The sequence below is a fragment of the Scyliorhinus torazame genome, chromosome 24 (genome assembly GCF_047496885.1).
Source record: "Scyliorhinus torazame isolate Kashiwa2021f chromosome 24, sScyTor2.1, whole genome shotgun sequence".
NCBI lineage: Eukaryota > Metazoa > Chordata > Chondrichthyes > Carcharhiniformes > Scyliorhinidae > Scyliorhinus > Scyliorhinus torazame.
This window is the reverse complement of record NC_092730.1, coordinates 17,194,546-17,212,630: the sequence shown is the minus strand read 5'-3', so window position 1 is coordinate 17,212,630 and position 18,085 is coordinate 17,194,546. Positions and strand designations below refer to the sequence as shown.

The following is an 18,085-nucleotide window of genomic DNA, read 5'->3' as shown; positions in this document are numbered from 1 at the left end:
TTTGACAAAAGCCAGGAGAGGGAAAGGAGTGAATCACAGGCATTCGGGAAAAGGCTGGAATCGATTATTAAGGAAGTCTTAATAATGCACTTTGATGTCCGTGTGGAGTTTGCACATTCTCCCCGTGTTTGCGTGGGTCTTGCCCCCACAACCCAAAGATGTGCAGGGCAGGTGGATTGGCCAACGCTAAATTGCCCCTTAACTGGGAAAAACATTGGGTACTCTAAATTTATTTTTAAAAATAATGCACTTTGAAATAGAAAAATTAGAACTTGTCGACATGGTTTTACGAAGGGGAAATCCTGTTTGACAAATTTATGAAGAGATTTTAAAAAAAAGATGCAACTAGTAGAGCAGATAAAGGGGAAGCGGTAGATGTTGGAGTTGTGTAGAACTTTGGTGAGGCCACAGCTGGAGTGCTGTGTGCAGTTCTCGTCGCCACATTATCGGAAGGATTTGACTGCACTGGAGGGGGTGCAGGGGAGATTCACCTGGATGGTGCCTGGGATGGAACGTTGAAGTTATGAGGAGAGGTTGGATAGACTCGGGGTGTTTTCGCTGGAGCAGAGAAGACTGAGGGGCGACCTGATCGAGGTGGACAAGATGATGAGGGGTGTGGACCGGGTGGAGAGGGAGCAGCCGTTCCCCTCAGTTGAAAGGTCAGTCACGAGAGGGTTGCACAAGTTCAAAGTGAGGGGCTGGAGGTTTAGGAGGGATCTGAGGAAAGACCCTTTTATCCAGAGGGGTGAGGGTCTGGAACGCACGGCCTGGGAGGGTGGTAGAGGCGGGTTGCCTCACATCCTTTAAAAAGTACCTGGATGAGCGCTGCATTTGTCTGCGATTAATATTCCCAAAAGGCATTTGTTCAGGGGCCACATAAAAGGTTAATAGGCAAGATAAGGGTGGGGTAATATTTTAGCACGGTTCGCAAATTGGTTAATGGATAGAAAGAAGTGTGCACCTAAACAGAGCTTGTTCAAGTTGGCAGACAGGGTACAATGGAGCATCACAAGGATCAGTACTGAGGCCCCAGCTATTTACAATCTATATATGTATTTATGATACAAAGCTCGGTGGAAAATTAAGCTGTGGGGAGGACACAGAGGGTGCAAAGGGATACCGCCAGGTGTTGGCAACAAGATGGCCGATTGGGAGTTTAACGTCTGGGTGTGTGGAGTTATTCACTTCGGCCGGAGGAACAGAAAAGCAGAATATTTTTCAAAAGATGTGAAACTTGTAAACGTCGATGTTCAAAGAGACTTGGGCGTGCTCGGCCAAGGGAAGGCAGAAAGTTAGCATTCAGGTGCTGCAAGCAATTAGGAAGGCAAATGGTATGTTGGCCATTTCTTCACTCGGGGAAGGAGTCGGCCATTTTGGGGACTGAGATGAGAAATGTCTTCACTCGGGGAAGGGTCGGCCATTTTGGGTCCCGAGATGAGGAGAAATGTCTTCACTCGGCGAAGGAGTTGGTCATTTTGGGGACTAAGATGAGAAATTTCTTCACTCGGGGAAGGGTCGGCCATTTTGGGGACTGAGATGAGAAATTTCTTCCCTCAAGGTTTGTGAATCTTTGGAATTCTCCACCCCAGAGGGTTCCCCACTGTTGAATATATGGGAGTGACAGATTTTGAGGTCTCTCATGAGGATTATGGGAAGCAGGTGAGAAAATGGAGTCGAAACCCAGATCAGACATGATTGTACAGCAGCAATATTAACCATTGGCTCGAACAACAGAAATATAAATGCCCAAAGCTCCCAGCATCGCTTCCCTCACCTCCTCGGCCTCTTTGGTAAACCCCAGACGCTTTTCAATGTCAGCGTATTTCTTCCAGTAGCCATAGCAGTAGGGGTAGCGGGTGAAGAACGCATCGAAAGCCTTCCGCACAGCCCAGACATGATTCTGAAAGGAGACTTGGATTAACATCAGACCAGCCACAAACATGCCCAGAGAGAAACACTTCACGGAACCACGTTTCTCAGGCCCTGGGGACGGGCTAAGTAACAGGGGTGGGGAACTGAGAGGTGCCAGTTGTGCTGTAACCTTTGTGGACTATGCCACAGGGATGGAGGAGCAGGGTGGGCGCTGGCTGGAAGAGCTCACCGACAGAGATAGCAGCCAGTGATGTTATTTGAGGGGCAACTGTGGGTCAGGACACCTGAAGCAGCAAGTTAGTACACAGTGGTTAGCACTGTTGCTTCACAGCGCCAGGGACCCGGGGTCGATTCCCGGTTTGGGTCACTGTCTGTGCGGAGTCTGCACGTTCTCCCAGTGTATACGTGGGTTTCCTCCCACAAAATCCCAAAAGACATGCTGTTAGGTGATTTGGACATTCTGAATTCTCCCTCCGTGTAACCGAACAGGCACCGGAGAGTGGCGACGAGGGGATTTTCACAGTAACGTCATTGCAGTGTTAATGTAAGCCTACTTGCAACACTAATAAAGATTATTAAATCACAGGATGTCACCGAAGGTCTCTGTTAAAACGTCTTATTTTAAATTCAGCGCCCTCCTGACAGGGCAGCACTACCTCAGTATTGATGCTGGGATATTCAGCCTGGATTGCATTCCCAGAACCAACCACCTACTGACCAGGATGAGAGTCTGCCTTCTAGGCTAAGCACCTAGCCAATCACCTACCATCGAATGCCCAGTACGAGGGTCTGCCTTTCCCCTCCGACCCCCACCCATCAGGTTTGGTGGGGGGGGGGGGGGACTCTCCTCTCCAGCTCCATGTTTCACTGAGCTCCACCCAGTCAGCTGCATGTTCAACACTAAACATCCCCCCAAACCCCCCCCATGCTCAAAGACATCCTGCTGGAACTGTAACCTTGATCTTCCCTCATGATCTTCCTGGTGCTCCACCAAACACTGCGCAGCTCTCGCTCTCTCTCCCTGGTCGCCCAGCCACGCTGGGAGCCGAGATAATAACCCCACATCCTCCCACCGAGGTCCACCTCCGGCCCCCAGCGAGGTTAACACCGCCATTTGTCACACTCACCCAGAGTCAAACCCCTCCACCGGTGACTTTCTCACTTTAGGAACCCTCCGGCTCATCCCGGGCGCCACCAACCACTGCGTGAAGCCCCAATCCCCACCCTCAACAACCCTTCAATGGCTCTTCCCCCACCCCCCCCATCCCAATCTCTCTCTGCCCGCCGACCCAAAAATAAACAATTCTCAACCTCCCTGCGGCCCTCTCCGCCAACCTTTCCAACTGGTCAGTGGGTTGTGGGTGCTGGGCATGCAATCCAGGCTGAATCTCCCCAGTGCCACCACTGTGGTAAGTGCTGCCCCGTTAGGAGGGCGCTGAATTTCAAATGAGACGTTTAAACGGAGACCTTCTTCGGCAAGGTCCTGTAATTCAGGAGCTCTTGCTCAACAGTTCTCCCTCAACTAACACTCAATCCTCAGCGCTAGCCCCCCCCCCCCCTCGCCTGATATTCAGCTGCTAACCCCCCCACCCCCAGGCAGTCACCCTTTCACGTTTGAACCCCCTAGTTGTGTGGACGCCATTATACAGTCAGAGCGGGGTTGAAGCATCCCGAAATACATTGGGGGGGGGGGATCTATTTGCTACTCGCAGAGATCCTACCAACAGTCAGAGATTTGGCAGCACATTGGATTAGAGGGGATAAGTGACCTACACAAGATATGGCAGGGGGCAGAGATGACAATGAGGCGCCCCAGCACATTCGATGCCCACATTAGTCGCCTCACCTCTTGCTCCACGTACTGCAGGACGTACGTCCATCCGGTGAAATCGTACGGATTATCCTCCACTATCTTCCAGTATTTGTCGAAGTCCGCTGGGTAGGGTGGGATGCTATCCTCCGACTCCATCAGCCCGTACTCACTGCTGCCTTGCCCGTACTCATCCAGGCCAGCAGAGGCGTCCTCTGCTGTTGAGTAGTCCGAGCCGGCCAGTGTTTTGTCCACCGTGTGCTCCGGCCCATTGGAGCTCTCGGGGAGCTGCATCGCTGCCCCCTGCACCGTTGTACTGAAGGAAGAATGGGTCGCCAGCTCGCCTGCAGTGTCCAGCCCGGCGCCAGCCAGAGCAGCACACTCGATGGCGGATTCTTCCGCAGTGTCCCCGTCCACGCTCGGCCCATCGATTTCCATCTGTGTTGCAGCGCTCTGGTCACAAGGCAGGTCAGGATTTTCAGGCAATTCCCCAGCAGTGGGCTCAACACCAGACCCACTCGGACTCTCAGCTGCCAGCTTCGCTACTGCATTAGGGTCATGCGGGCTGCCACTGGCTACAGTGTCTCCATCACTGGGGCCAGGGCTATTGGCAGTGTCCGTATCACAGGGACCAGGGCTCCCAGCGGCCTTACCCTCGACTGTGTCTGTATCACAGGGGCCAGTGCTCCCAGCAGCCGTAGTCTCAACAGTGTCTGTATCACAGGGACCAGGACTCCCAGTGTCTGTATCACAGGGGCCAGTGCTCCCAGCAGCCGTAGTCTCAACAGTGTCTGTATCACAGGGACCAGGACTCCCAGTGTCTGTATCACAGGGGCCAGGGCTCCCAGCAGCCGTAGTCTCAACAGTGTCTGTATCACAGGGGCCAGGACTCCCAGCGGCCTTACCCTCGACAGTGTCCGTATCACAGGGACCAGGGCTCCCAGCGGCCTTACCCTCGACAGTGTCCGTATCACAGGGACCAGTGCTCCCAGCAGCCGTAGTCTCGACAGTGTCCGTATCACAGGGACCAGGGCTCCCATCGCCCATATCCTCGACAGTGTCCGTATCACAGGGGCCAGGGCTCCCAGCGGCCTTACCCTCGACAGTGTCCGTATCACAGGGACCAGGGCTCCCATCGCCCATATCCTCGACAGTGTCCGTATCACAGGGACCAGGGCTCCCATCGCCCATATCCTCGACAGTGTCCGTATCACAGGGACCAGGGCTCCCAGCGGCCTTACCCTCGACAGTGTCTGTATCACAGGGACCAGGGCTCCCATCGCCCATATCCTCGACAGTGTCTGTATCACAGGGACCAGGGCTCCCAGCGGCCTTACCCTCGACAGTGTCCGTATCACAGGGACCAGGGCTCCCAGCAGCCGTAGTCTCGACAGTGTCCGTATCACAGGGGCCAGGGGTACTGGCAACCATTTCCATCACAGTGTCCGTATCACAGGGGCCAAGGCTCCCATCGGCCTTACCCTCGACAGTGTCCGTATCACAGGGACCAGGGCTCCCATCGGCCTTACCCTCAACAGTGTCAGTATCACAGGGGCCAAGGTTACTTGCAGCTGTCTGCTCTATAGTGTCCATATCGAAGAGGCCAGGACTGTCAGCAGCCACTTCCTCCCTAATGCCCCCATCACTTGGGCCAGTGGAATCTGCGGCGGTATCCAGAAACGTGTCGCCATCACAGGGGCCTGGGCTGTCTGCTGTCGACCCCTCCACAGTGTCGCCATCACAGGGGCCGGAACTGTCTGCTGTCGACCCCTCCACAGTGTCGCCATCACAGGGGCCAGAACTGTCTGCCGCAGACCCCTCCATGGTGTCGCCATCACAGGGGCCAGGACTGTCTGCTGCGGACCCCTCCACAGTGTCACCATCACAAGGGCCTGGGCTATCTGCCGCGGAACCCTCCACAGTGTCACCATCACAGGGGCCAGGACTGTCTGCTGCAGACCCCTCCACAGTGTCGCCATCACAGGGGCCAGGACTGTCTGCTGCAGACCCCTCCACAGTGTCGCCATCACAGGGGCCAGGACTGTCTGCCGCGGACCCCTCCACAGTGTCGCCATCACAGGGGCCAGGACTGTCTGCCGCGGACCCCTCCACAGTGTCGCCATCACAGGGGCCTGGGCTGTCTGCCGCGGAACCCTCCACAGTGTCGCCATCACTTGGTCCTGTGGAATCTGCTGTGGACTCCTCTCCACTGTCATTTAGGCCTTTAGAATCAGCTGCGGACTCCTCGCCTGTGGAACTAGCCGCCGACTCCTCATCGGTATCCCCAGTGGAATCGGCCGCCGGGTCCTCTTCAGTGTCGCCGTCACTCGAGCCCGGTGTATCGGCTGCCAATTCCTCTCCGGAGTCTCCGTCGCAAGGGCTCGGGCAGTCGGCAACGGCCTCCCCCGCTGCAGTCTCATCGGCACGCGGGTCACGGGTTCGTGCAGAAGCCTTGCGCGCAGCGCGCTGACTGCTCCCGTCCAGGCTGTCCTTGTGAAGGGCTTTCTGCTTGGTGCCTGCGAGAGAGAGAGACATGAGGCAGCAACGGTTAACGCACAGGTACTCTGAACTATCACAGCTAATAGGCTGGTGAGAAACAGCCGGAGAGCGTGGGCTCCGCGAGGTTCGACTACAACGAGGTCAGGCTGGATGGACCAGGAAGGAAAACGAGAGCAGATTATCCACTCTGAACGACAGGATAGACTGACCTGCGCTTTAAAGACAATATTTCCAACATAATGCAGTATCCCATGGTGGTTTAAGCATTAACAAGTTGGCCAATGAGGGAGGTTGAAGGAAATTCTTAAGGAAGCAAAGGGAGGAAGCGGCTCAGAGCGCTTTAGGGAGGGAATTACAGAACCCAGACAGCTAAAGGAGGAACCAACAAAATCGGGAACGCTCAAAAAGCCAGAACTCGCCTCGAGGGCTGGAGGAGTTTACATAGGTAGGGAGGGGTGATGCCACGGAGGAATTTGAAAGCAAGGATGGTTTTTCTTTCGGAATTGAGGCGGTTAGGGTCGAGTCAAACATAGCTCAGCGATCATAGAATTTACAATGCAGAAGGTGGCCATTCGGCCCATCGAGTCTGCACCGGCTCTTGGAAAGAGCACCCTACCCAAGCCCACACCCTATCCCCATAACCTAGTAATCCCACCCAACACTAAGGGCAATTTTGGACACGAAGGGCAATTTATCTCAGCCAATCCACCCTAACCTGCAGATCTTTGGACTGTGGGAGGAAACCGACCCAAACACGGGGAGGGCGTGCAGACTCCGCACAGACAGTGACCCAAGCCGGAATCAAACCTGGGGCCCTGGAGCTGTGAAGCAATTGTGCTAACCACTATGCTACCGTGCTGCCCCATCAGAGGGGAGATTGGTAAGTGGGCCTCAGAGCAAGTTTTAACATTTTTAAAAAAGTACTCCAATTCAATATTTTTCCCAATTAAGGGGCAATTTAGCGTGGCCAATCCACCTACCATGCACATCTTTGGGTTGTGGCGAGACCCACGCAGACACGGGGAGAATGTGCAAACTCCACACGGACAGTGGCCCGGGATCGAACCGGGTCCTCGGCGCCGTGAGGCAACAGAGATTCAAACGATAACACGAACACTAAAAAGTAGTGCAACCGCCAAAGTTGCACTGCGGATGTCACACTCTGTGACGGATCTGTAACAGACGATGAAACAAATAAATCCAACAGCCACTTCTGAGAAACTCAAAACACATTCCAGTCTCTGACAGGCACAAGTCATCAGCTCCAAAATCTTACGTCTTGCGGACAGACCTTAAACGAGCCACCATTCCCCCTCTTAAACGCTGCTAAAGAAAGCCCTGCATTTCCCCACACTGCTTTTCAGGACCACTGGATGCCCCGCAGAGCTTTACAGACAACGGAGTGCTTCGCGGGGCGGTCACCGCCGCAATGTAGGAAACGCAGCAGGCCAGTCGAGCACAGCAGGATCCCAAAAACAGTAGCGAGGTAATGACTAGATCATCTCAGTAAGAGTGGGGCAATAAACATTGGCCCCGCCAAAATCGCAGCTCGCACTCGGTACCAGCCTTCCGACAGGGCGCTGCTCCCCCGAAAGCTTGGCGTTCCCTTGGCGCGGAGCTCGACCGTTCCCAGGCAGTACAGCACTCCCTCGGCATTTTTAGAGTACCCAATTCATTTTTTCCAATTAAGGGGCAATTTAGCGTGGCCAATCCACCTACACTGCACATCTTTGGGTTGTGGGGGCGAAACCCGCGCAGACACGGGGAGAATGTGCAAACTCCACACCGAGTGACCCAGAACCGGGATCGAATCTGGGACCTCGGCGCCGTGAGGCAGCAAATCTGTGTCTTGACGAGAACAGTTTGATGATCGCAGGATTATGTCCTCTAATCAAACTACCACACAACTTTCTAAAAACCTTGCTCCGACACCTCCGATTCTCTGCCAGGCTGCAACCCACACACATACTGACTGGCCCACGGTATTCAGGATCTGAGTGATTGGAAACTGTTAGGATGCCCATCACTTTGGGAGAGAACAGACCCCCGCAACGCGACAGCTAAATTTGTGCGGAGCTACCCCCCACCCCCCCCCCCCCCCTTGAGCAGGGCACACAACAGGCACACAGTCACCCTCCTCCCAAAAAGCATGGTGCACTCGGAGCCACACCCCCCTCTTGGAGTTGGGACGCTGGGAGCCACTTAACCACAAACCCCTCCCCCTCTTCCCAGCAAAACATGGCGTGCTCAGAGGGGGGGGGGGGGGGGGAGACGACGACACCCCCAATCATAAACCTGTTCCCCAACAAATCAAAGGGCGCTCGGAGCCTCCCCTCTCTTCACATTGGGTGCTCAGGAGACACTCGAGACCCCCCCCCCCCCCCCCAACCAACACACAAACCCCCCCATCGTACGGGGAGGGGGGGGTGGAAGAGAGCTATCAATGGAGACCGCAGCACGGTAGCACAGTTGCTTCCAGGGGCTGGTTTAGCACAGGGCTAAATCGCTGGCTTTTAAAGCAGACCAGTAGCGCGGGTTCAATTCCCGTACCAGCCTCCCCGAACAGGCGCCGGAATGTGGCGACTAGGGGCTTTTCACAGTAACTTCATTTGAAGCCTACTTGTGACAACAAACAATTTCATTTCATAAGCTCCAGGGTCCCAGGTTCAACTCCCGGCTTGGGTCACTGCCTGTGTGGAATCTGCACGTTCTCCCCGTGTGTACGTGGGTTTCCTCCGGGCGCTCCCACAGCCCAAAGATGAAAAATGAAAATCGCTTATTGTCACAAGTAGGCTTCAAATGAAGTTACTGTGAAAAGCCCCTTGTCGCCACATTCCGGCGCCTGTCCGGGGAGGCTGTTACGGGAATTGAACCGTGCTGCTGGCCTGCCTTGGTCTGCTTTCATAGAATTGCAGAAGGAGGCCATTCAGCCCATCGAGTCTGCACCAGCTCTTGGAAAGAGCACCCGACCCAAGGTCCACACCTCCACCCTATCCCCATAACCCAGTAACCCCACCCAACACTAAGGGCAATTTATCATGGCCAATCCACCTAACCCGCACATCTTTGGACTGTGGGAGGAAACCGGAGTACCCGGAGGAAACCCACGCAGACACGGGGAGAACGTGCAGACGCCGTACAGACAGTGACTCAAGCCGGAATTGAACCTGGGGCCCTGGAGCTGTGAAGCAACTGTGCTATCCACAATGCAACCGTGCTGCCCTAAAAGTCAGCGATTTAGCCCTGTGCTAAACAGCCCCTAGATGTGCAGGTTAGATGGATTGACCATGATAAATTGCCCCTTAAGTGTCCAAAAAAAAAAAAAAGATGAGTTGGGGTGATTGGGATAGGGTGGAGGCGTGAGCTTAAGTAGGGCACTCTTTCTAAAGAGCCGGTGCAGACTCGTGGGCCGAATGGCCTTCTGCACTGTGAATTCGATGGAAGAGGCGGCGGCGGCGGAGTGAGGCAAGGGTCCGGGACTGGCACTGATGCCCGAACCCCAACAATGAACCCCCACACACATACCCACCCCACAATGTTGCTGACTGGGCAGAGCCGTGTCCCACCCACCCCACAATGTTGCTGACTGGGCAGAGCCTTGTCCCACCCACCCCACAATGTTGCTGACTGGGCAGAGCCTTGTCCCACCCACCCCACCCCACACACATACCCACCCCACAATGTTGCTGACTGGGCAGAGCTGTTACTTCCGGGTTTAGATCCGGGTCTCCCCTCCTCCTGGCTCTCCCCCCGCCCTGGCAGAAAGCGCACGGCCCCCAGCGCCATTACGAACGGCGTCTCCGCCCCGCTCCCACCTGAGGCGGGCGGGGAGGAGGGCGCCCAATCCCGAGATGGCGACAGGGATAGGGTGACGCCCCCTCGATATGCCCCCCCGCCCCGGGGAATTATTTTTATGTAAGATCCCGACTTCCTCCCTCACGACGAGACGGCGTCCATTTTCCCTCATCCGGGTGCCGGCCCTCCTCCTCCTCCCTCCATCCATCCAGCCCCCTCAAACTCCAGCCGCCACCCCTCCAATACCGGCGCCTCCCCGCCCGCCGCCTCACACCCGTCCCGTCGGCGGCCACAGGCCGCGCGCTCACCGCCCGATGGAGCCGATGGCGGCGGATTGCGCTGCGGCTCCGACCACGGATCATCCGCCGCCGCCTCCATCACTCCCGTCACCATCGTCTGAGCGACCGGAAGCGGAAACTGGCCTGGGGACTTTGGGGTAGAGGGTGTGGGGGTGGGGGGGGGGGAAGGGGAGCAGGAGGGAGAGGAGGCTCCGCCCACTGGTTCAGCAGCCCCGCCCCCTTTAACCCTTCAGCTTCCTCTCCTCACCCACTCTGAAATAAACTGGGCGGGGATTCACATCTATTCAACTGGGGGGGATTCACATCTATTCAACTGGGGGGGATTCACACTTGTTCAACTGGGGGGGATTCACATCTATTCAACTGGGGGGGTTTCACATCCATTCAACTAGGGGGCAGGGTTTCACATTTGTTCAGCTGGGGGGGGATTCACATTTGTTCAACTGGGGGGGATTCACATTTGTTTAACTGGGGGGGTTTCACATCTATTCAACGAGGGGGGGGATTCACATTTGTTCAACTGGCGGGGGGATTCACATTTGTTCAACTGGGGGGGGTTCACATTTGTTCAACTGGGGGGGATTCACATCTGTTCAACTGGGGGGGATTCACACTTGTTCAACTAGGGGGGATTCACATCTATTCAACTAGGGGGGGATTCACACCTATTCAACTGGGGGGGGTTCACATTTGTTCAACTGGGGGGGTTCACATTTGTTCAACTGGGGGGGGATTCACATCTGTTTAACTGGGGGGGGATCCACATCTATTCAACTGGGGGGGATTCACACTTGTTCAACTGGGGGGGATTCACATCTATTCAACTGGGGGTTGATTCACATCTGTTCAACTGGTGGGGGATTCACGTCTATTCAACTGGGGGGGATTCACACCTATTCAACTGGGGGGATTCACATCTATTCAACTGGGGGGGTTTCACATCCATTCAACTGGGCGGGTTCACATCCATTCAACTGGGGAGGGGATTCACATCTATTCAACTGGGGTGATTCACATCTATTCAACTGGGGGGGATTCAACTGGGGGGGATTCACATCTATTCAACTGGGGGGGTTTCACATCTATTCAACTGGAGGGGAGTTCACATCTATTCAACTGGGGGGGATTCGCATCTATTCAACTGGTGGGGATTCACATCTATTCAACTGGGGGGATTCACATCTATTCAACTGGGGGGGATTCAACTGGGGGGATTCACATCTATTCAACTGGGGGGGTGATTCACATCTATTCAACTGGAGGGGTGTTCACATCTATTCAACTGGGGGGTTTCGCATCTATTCAACTGGTGGGGATTCACATCTATTCAACTAGGCGGTGGATTCACATCGATTTAACTGGGGGGGGGGGATTCACATCTATTCAACTGTGGGGGATTCATGTCCATTCAACTGGGGGGGATTGACATCCATTCAACTGGGGGGGGAATCACGTCAATTCAACTGGGGGGGGATTCACATCTATTCAACTGGGGGGGGATTCACGTCAATTCAACTGTGGGGGGTGGGGATTCACGTCCATTCAACTGGGGGAAGTCACATCAATTTGAAAGGGGGGGAGGAAAATTGGAGGAGGAAGGAAAGCAAGAGGAAGGAAAGGGGGAGGAAACGGGAGAAAGGGAGAAGAAAGGGGGGAACAAAGAGGGGAGGAAAGGGGAGGAAAGGAGGGGAATTCACCCCGAGTGTCCCCCTTTCCCCCCTCATCCTCCACTCCTCTCCCTCCGGCCACTCCCCTTCCCTCTCGCTTCCTCTTTGCCCCTCGCTTCCTCTTTGCCCCTCGCTTCGTTCTCCCTCCCTCCTTCCTTTCCCCCTCCTTCCTTTCCCCCTCCCTCCTTCCTTCCTTTCCCCTCTCCCTCCTTCCTTCCTTTTCCCCATCCCTCCCTCCGTTTTCCCCCTCCAGCCTTCCTCCCCCTCCCTCCCTTCTTTCCCCCCTCCTTCCTTCCCTTTCTCCCTCCCTCCTTCCTTTTCCCCCTCCCTCCTTCCTTTTCCCTCCCTCCTTCCTTTTCCCTCCCTCCCTCTCTCCTTTTCCCCCTCCCTCCCTCCTTTTCCCCCTCCCTCCCTCCCTCCCTCCTTTTCCCCCTGCCTCCCTCCCTCCTTTCCCCCCTCCCTCCTTATCCCCCTCTCTCCCTCCTTTTCACCCTCCCTCCCTCCTTGCCTCCCTCCATCCCTCCACTTCCCCCTCCCTCCCTCCCTCCTTTTCCCCCTCCCTCACTGTGACAGTTGAGGAGTATTCTATCTAAGATCTTCCCGATTAGTCGAGGTTGTAAGCTACCAGACAAGGTCTTGTGAATATCTAAAGCAAGGCTCGCTATTTGGGAGTTCTAAAGCCACAATGTGCCTGGCTTTCACTACCTTCAGTGTACAGGATAGACTATGACTTAGATTGCTATCTTTTCCTTAACTTTAACGAAATATTTCTAATTCTTGAGAGCCTGGCATGGGCAAATGACCCTCCAGATAGCCTCAGAGAGTGAGAATATGATGAGTCTTAGTTAAATGTCACTCTTATTTATTAAAATAGACACATCTGTATGGTAAAATATATACGCAATTTATTTAAAGAAAAAGGTAATACAAGTATTTTTGATAAATGATACAGTTTGACAAATATAGGATATATGATGAACTAGCCTGTGACCTCCCTAACTACATAATTGCTTAAGCTTAAACACCTCATACTTACATCGACTAGTAGCCGGGGAATTCGATACTCAATCAATGAGCAGAACTCTACGGGTCGAGATAGCAGCTTGGTCAAATAAACACCAGCTATCTCCGAAACAGCTCGCCGCTTTCGCAGCTTGTTCCTAAACATTTATATCTTTTTTGTAGTTAGGGAGTTTTTGCCGAGCATTTGCTTCTGAAAAATAGATTGACTCCCCAGTTATTTCGAGACAAAGAACAGTCTCTCTCTTGGTCGGCAAGACCTTGGTTTCTAGGGAGGTCCAGCAGGGCACTTATTCCTAAAGATACGAGATTGATACCTCCGGTTGCTATCCCCAGAAAAACACCAGCCTCCCTTCTTGGCAGGGCCTCTTGCCAAGCAGTATCCTCCGTTAGTGGCAAGGTCACTAGACAAGTGATATCCTCCCTTAGTTGGCAGAGCTTATTCCCAGACAAGGCCACAAGACTTAATGAGTTCACTGCACCTGGACTCTTATAAAGATAATGTCTGTAATATTTGTTGAAAAACATTATTGCGATAAGTAATGGTTTTCAAGAGCTAATCGACTTCATCAGTCATCGGCTTTTAATATAGGGTTAATTACATGATTTAATATAACATCAGTTCTGATCAGTTTTTAATTTTCATAGAATTTACAGTGCAGAAGGAGGCCATTCGGCCCATCGAGTCTGCACCGGCTCTTGGAAAGAGCACCCTACCCAAGGTCAACACCTCCACCCTATCCCCATAACCCAGTAACCCCACCCAACACTAAGGGCAATTTTGGACACTTAAGGGCAATTTATCATGGCCAATCCACCTGACCTGCACATCTTTGGACTGTGGGAGGAAACCGGAGCACCCGGAGGAAACCCACACACTCACGGGGAGAACTTGCAGACTCCGCACAGACAGTGACCCAAGCCGGAATCGAACCTGGGACCCTGGAGCTGTGAAGCAATTGTCATAGAATCATAGAATTTAGAGTGCAGAAGGCCATTCGGCCCATCGAGTCTGCACCAGCTCTTGGAAAGAGCACCCTACCCAAGGTCAACACCTCCACCCTATCCCCATAACCCAGTAACCCCACCCAACACTAAGGGCAATTTTGGACACTTAAGGGCAATTTATCATGGCCAATCCACCTAACCCGCACATCTTTGGACTGTGGGAGGAAACCGGAGCACCCGGAGGAAACCCACGCACACACGGTGAGGACGTGCAGACTCCGCACAGGCAGTGACCCAAGCCGGAATCGAACCTGGGACCCTGGAGCTGTGAAGCAATTGTGCTATCCACAATGCTACCGTGTTGCCCCAATATAAAGTGAATATATGATTTAATATAAAATCAGTTTTGATCAGCTTTTTATAGAGTGGATACCGCCACATCCTCCTCTTGAGCGAAATAAGTCTGGTGGCTAATATCTTCTTCGGATAGTTTTCTTGAAGAATGTCCTTGAGTTTCGCTTTTTATGGTCATGGTTCATATTGAATGAATGTCCATCGGTGTTGCATTCCTCTTTTCCTCCTAATTGTTTGGAAAAGGGTTAATTCTGCCACCAGTCCACAGGCTCGAGGGGCCAGATGGCCTACTCCTGTTCCTAGTTCTTATGGGTGTTTTTCCCATGCTATATGCTTCTGATTTCCGAATAGGCGGTTCAGTCCATCTTTTGAGGTTCCATAATAAGAGGAGATAACAACAGAATCCCAAGAGGAGTTTTGCTTTGTAATTTGCCCTCATGTTGAGTGCGATTCTGGGATTAGTGTGACGGGCAGTTTTCTTTCAGCAAGATATGGACTGTGGGCATGTTGTTCAGGAAATCGATTTCGGTTTCGAAGGTACAGTAATCTAAGGCTAATGCATTCAATAATAATGTTGCAGTATTCTGTTATGAGGCAAGCTATTCCTAAAGTCTTCTAATGCGAATTAGAATTAAAATCGTAGATTATACAAGAATAGTGAGCATGATCTTTCTCCCTAGGCCGAGTATCCTCCAAGTGTATGGAGACATGGCCGGGTTGGTCAATCTGGAAAGATAATGCAGGTCTAGTCAGTTAGTTAGTGCCTAGGTGGGGTGGACATCACTACTTGCTTATCTTAGTGCAGCTTTCTGCAGCGCTCGAAATCCATTGGGCCAGTTCCTGGCAGCAGTTTTTTTTTCTAACCCAATCAGCAAATGTCTGGGTTGATGACCTGGGGTCGTTCAGGTAGGTTTGGTAGGTACTCACGTGGAGCGGGGAATGGCCATACGTGGTTAATTTGGCTCTTTCCATCTGGCGTATTTTTGGGGGCATCCAATTGCCAGGGGCCAAATCCAATTTCGTGTCTTCCTTCGTCGCAGACCATTTTCAGCGTAAGGTTGGGAAATTTTGCTTCCGTGTGCTCGTAGGCCGGGGGGGGGGGCATGGGGTTTGGTTGCGTCCCCACCCGTGGCAGAGGGAGAATTCCTTGAATCCTTTCTTAAATTGATCCGTTCTCATCTCGGGCCTTCTTGGCAGAGAGGGTATTTTCCCATTCTGAGAGGACTGAAAATATTTCTTGGACGTTTTGGGTATCAGCTTGTATTATTACTTTATGGACGTCTTCTTGTCCTCTAAGGGACACCATCCTTTCCAGGCAGACCATCCATGTACCATCATCTGGGTAGGTCATACGGAAGGTGTCTGTCTGTAGGAGCTCTGCTAGTCTCATGGTATTTATGCCTGGTTTGAAAGCAGTTGGCATATCCTCCTGCCCAGAGTGTACATATTGGATTGAATGGAGTTTGCTGACCTGTTTCTTTTTCCATGGTCAGTATTTTGAGGGCTTGTTCAGGGGTACATCCTATTTGAGGTGCTATTTTATAAGAAGTTAATTTCAGGATTATCTTTTCTGCCAGTCTAGAATCGGCTTCATAGTTGTCAGGTGAACAAAGAAAAGTACAGCAGAGGAACAGGCCCTTCGGCCCTCCAAGCCCGTGCCGACCATGCTGCCCGACTAAACTACAATCTTCTACACGTCCTGGGTCCGTCTCCCTCTATTCCCATCCTATTCATGTATTTGTCAAGATGCCCCTTAAACGTCACGATCGTCCCTGCTTCCACCACCTCCTCCTGCAGCGAGTTCCAGGCACCCACTACCCTCTGTGTAAAAAACTTGCCTCGTACATCTCCTCTAAACCTCGCCCCTCAAACCTATGCCCCCCAGTAATTGACCCCTCTACCCCGGGGAAAAGCCTCTGACTATCCACTCTGTCTATGCCCCTCACAATTCTGTAGACCTCTATCAGGTCGCCCCTCAACCTCCGTCGTTCCAGTGAAAACAAACCGAGTTTATTCAACCTGCTTGGGGATCTGAAATTATTGGGTCAGAGTTATAGTTAAAACAAATTTCTATTTCCATATTAAATTCCTATGCTTGGATCAAACAGTGCAGACAAATGGGAGAGTACTTCCAGTAAATATTCTGGCTGGAACAGGTTACACTGGAATTGTGTACGGTGCCTTTGCTTCACTGGGTGATTTTGGGCAAAGATAGGCATTCCTGTGGTTAGATTAGATTTAAGACTAGGGAGGTTATGCTGCAATTGTATAAGGTGTTAGTGAGGCCACACCTGGAGTATTGTGTTCAGTTTTGGTCTCCTTACCTGAGAAAGGACGTACTGGCGCTGGAGGGTGTGCAGAGGAGATTCACTAGGTTAATCCCAGAGCTGAAGGGGTTGGATTACGAGGAGAGGTTGAGTAGACTGGGACTGTACTCGTTGGACTTTAGAAGGATGAGGGGGGATCTTATAGAAACATATAAAATTATGAAGGGAATAGATAGGATAGATGCGGGCAGGTTGTTTCCACTGGCGGGTGAAAGCAGAACTAGGGGGCATAGCCTCAAAATAAGGGGAAGTAGATTTAGGACTGCGTTTAGGAGGAACTTCTTCACCCAAAGGGTTGTGAATCTATGGAATTCCTTGCCCAGTGAAGCAGTTGAGGCTCCTTCATTAAATGTTTTAAAGATAAAGATAGATAGTTTTTTGAAGAATAAAGGGATTAAGGGGTATGGTGTTTGGGCCAGAAAGTGGAGCTGAGTCCACAAAAGATCAGCCATGATCTCATTGAATGGTGGAGCAGGCTCGAGGGGCCAGATGGCCTACTCCTGCTCCTAGTTCTTATGTTCTTATTACAATGGCTAGTATAGGCTTTCAGGAAAGCCGTGCTCATAAGTCCTTGCAAAAGGGTTTCTCCTGGTCGCTCTGGGATATAAGGACAAGTATAGGAGTTAGAAGTTTCTCCTTTAGTTACTCCAACATGGAACTGCACTTTGTTGCAAGTGAAGGTACCATTGTTAGATCTGCAAAAGGTTAACATGGCTCTCTGTCCAGGGTCTTTATCCAGGTGGTGTGTATAGAAGTTGAAATTTAGATGATTGTCTGTTGGCATGGACATCAAGGTGAGGCAAGAGGTCCAGTCCTCGGTCCAGGGTGGGTATAGGAATTGGTTTTTCAATTCTCCGCATAAGGAGGTGCGACGCTCAAGCAATAATTGTTGCAGCTTTCGCAGAGTACAGAGGGTCTCTTGTCTTTGTTGATTGGTTTGGATTGGGTAGTATTGATTTGCTGAACCCCATTGCTGGAGGACGGTGCAGTAGGGGGAGCAGACGGTTGGATTGTCAGACATAATGGTTTGTAGGTTTGTTTTCCGTTGGGTCTTCTGCTTTGGTTCAAGCTTTGGTAATTGGAGCTCCAAGGTGATCTGGGCCAATCTAGTATTGATAAGGCGCAATATAATCAGGGTAAGAGGTATAAATGCAAATGCCACAATATATCCGCCTTTAATAATATCAAAGTTCTTTGTTCATAAAGCAATGGAGAATCCAAGATTGGGAAAGTGTTAGGTCAATACTATATATTGGGAAAGTGTGACTGGAAGGTGAGGCAGACTAGGGGGACATAATCTGCAAGTCACAATTGACAAGTTGCTGGTCATATCCTCCTCTTGGCCACCTCGGCTGCTGAGCAGGCCGGAGGAAATACTAGTGGGAGGAAATACTAGTGTCCAAGGAACCAAAAAGGGGAAGCGGAAGGGTCGTCAAAACTGTTCTTTCGTCTTATCATTTTTAGTAGTGGAGAGACGCATCGAAGTTACGGTCG

At 52.2% G+C, this 18,085-nt stretch overlaps 1 protein-coding gene across 3 annotated transcripts in view; it reads right to left on the bottom strand.

Moving 5' to 3' along the window:
* LOC140399933 (uncharacterized) overlaps window positions 1-10,393 on the bottom strand; it is a 32,876-nt gene extending 22,483 nt beyond the window's left edge. For all 3 annotated transcript variants that reach the window (XM_072489418.1, XM_072489419.1, XM_072489420.1), the window contains exons 1-3: window positions 10,285-10,393; window positions 3,719-6,198; window positions 1,775-1,900 (exon numbers count right to left, since the gene is read on the bottom strand). In XM_072489418.1, the coding sequence (XP_072345519.1) occupies window positions 1,775-1,900; window positions 3,719-6,198; window positions 10,285-10,369 (2,691 nt within the window). In that variant the 5' untranslated portion in view covers window positions 10,370-10,393. The remainder of the gene's footprint in view (window positions 1-1,774; window positions 1,901-3,718; window positions 6,199-10,284) is intronic.
* Window positions 10,394-18,085: the final 7,692 nt, after the last annotated feature.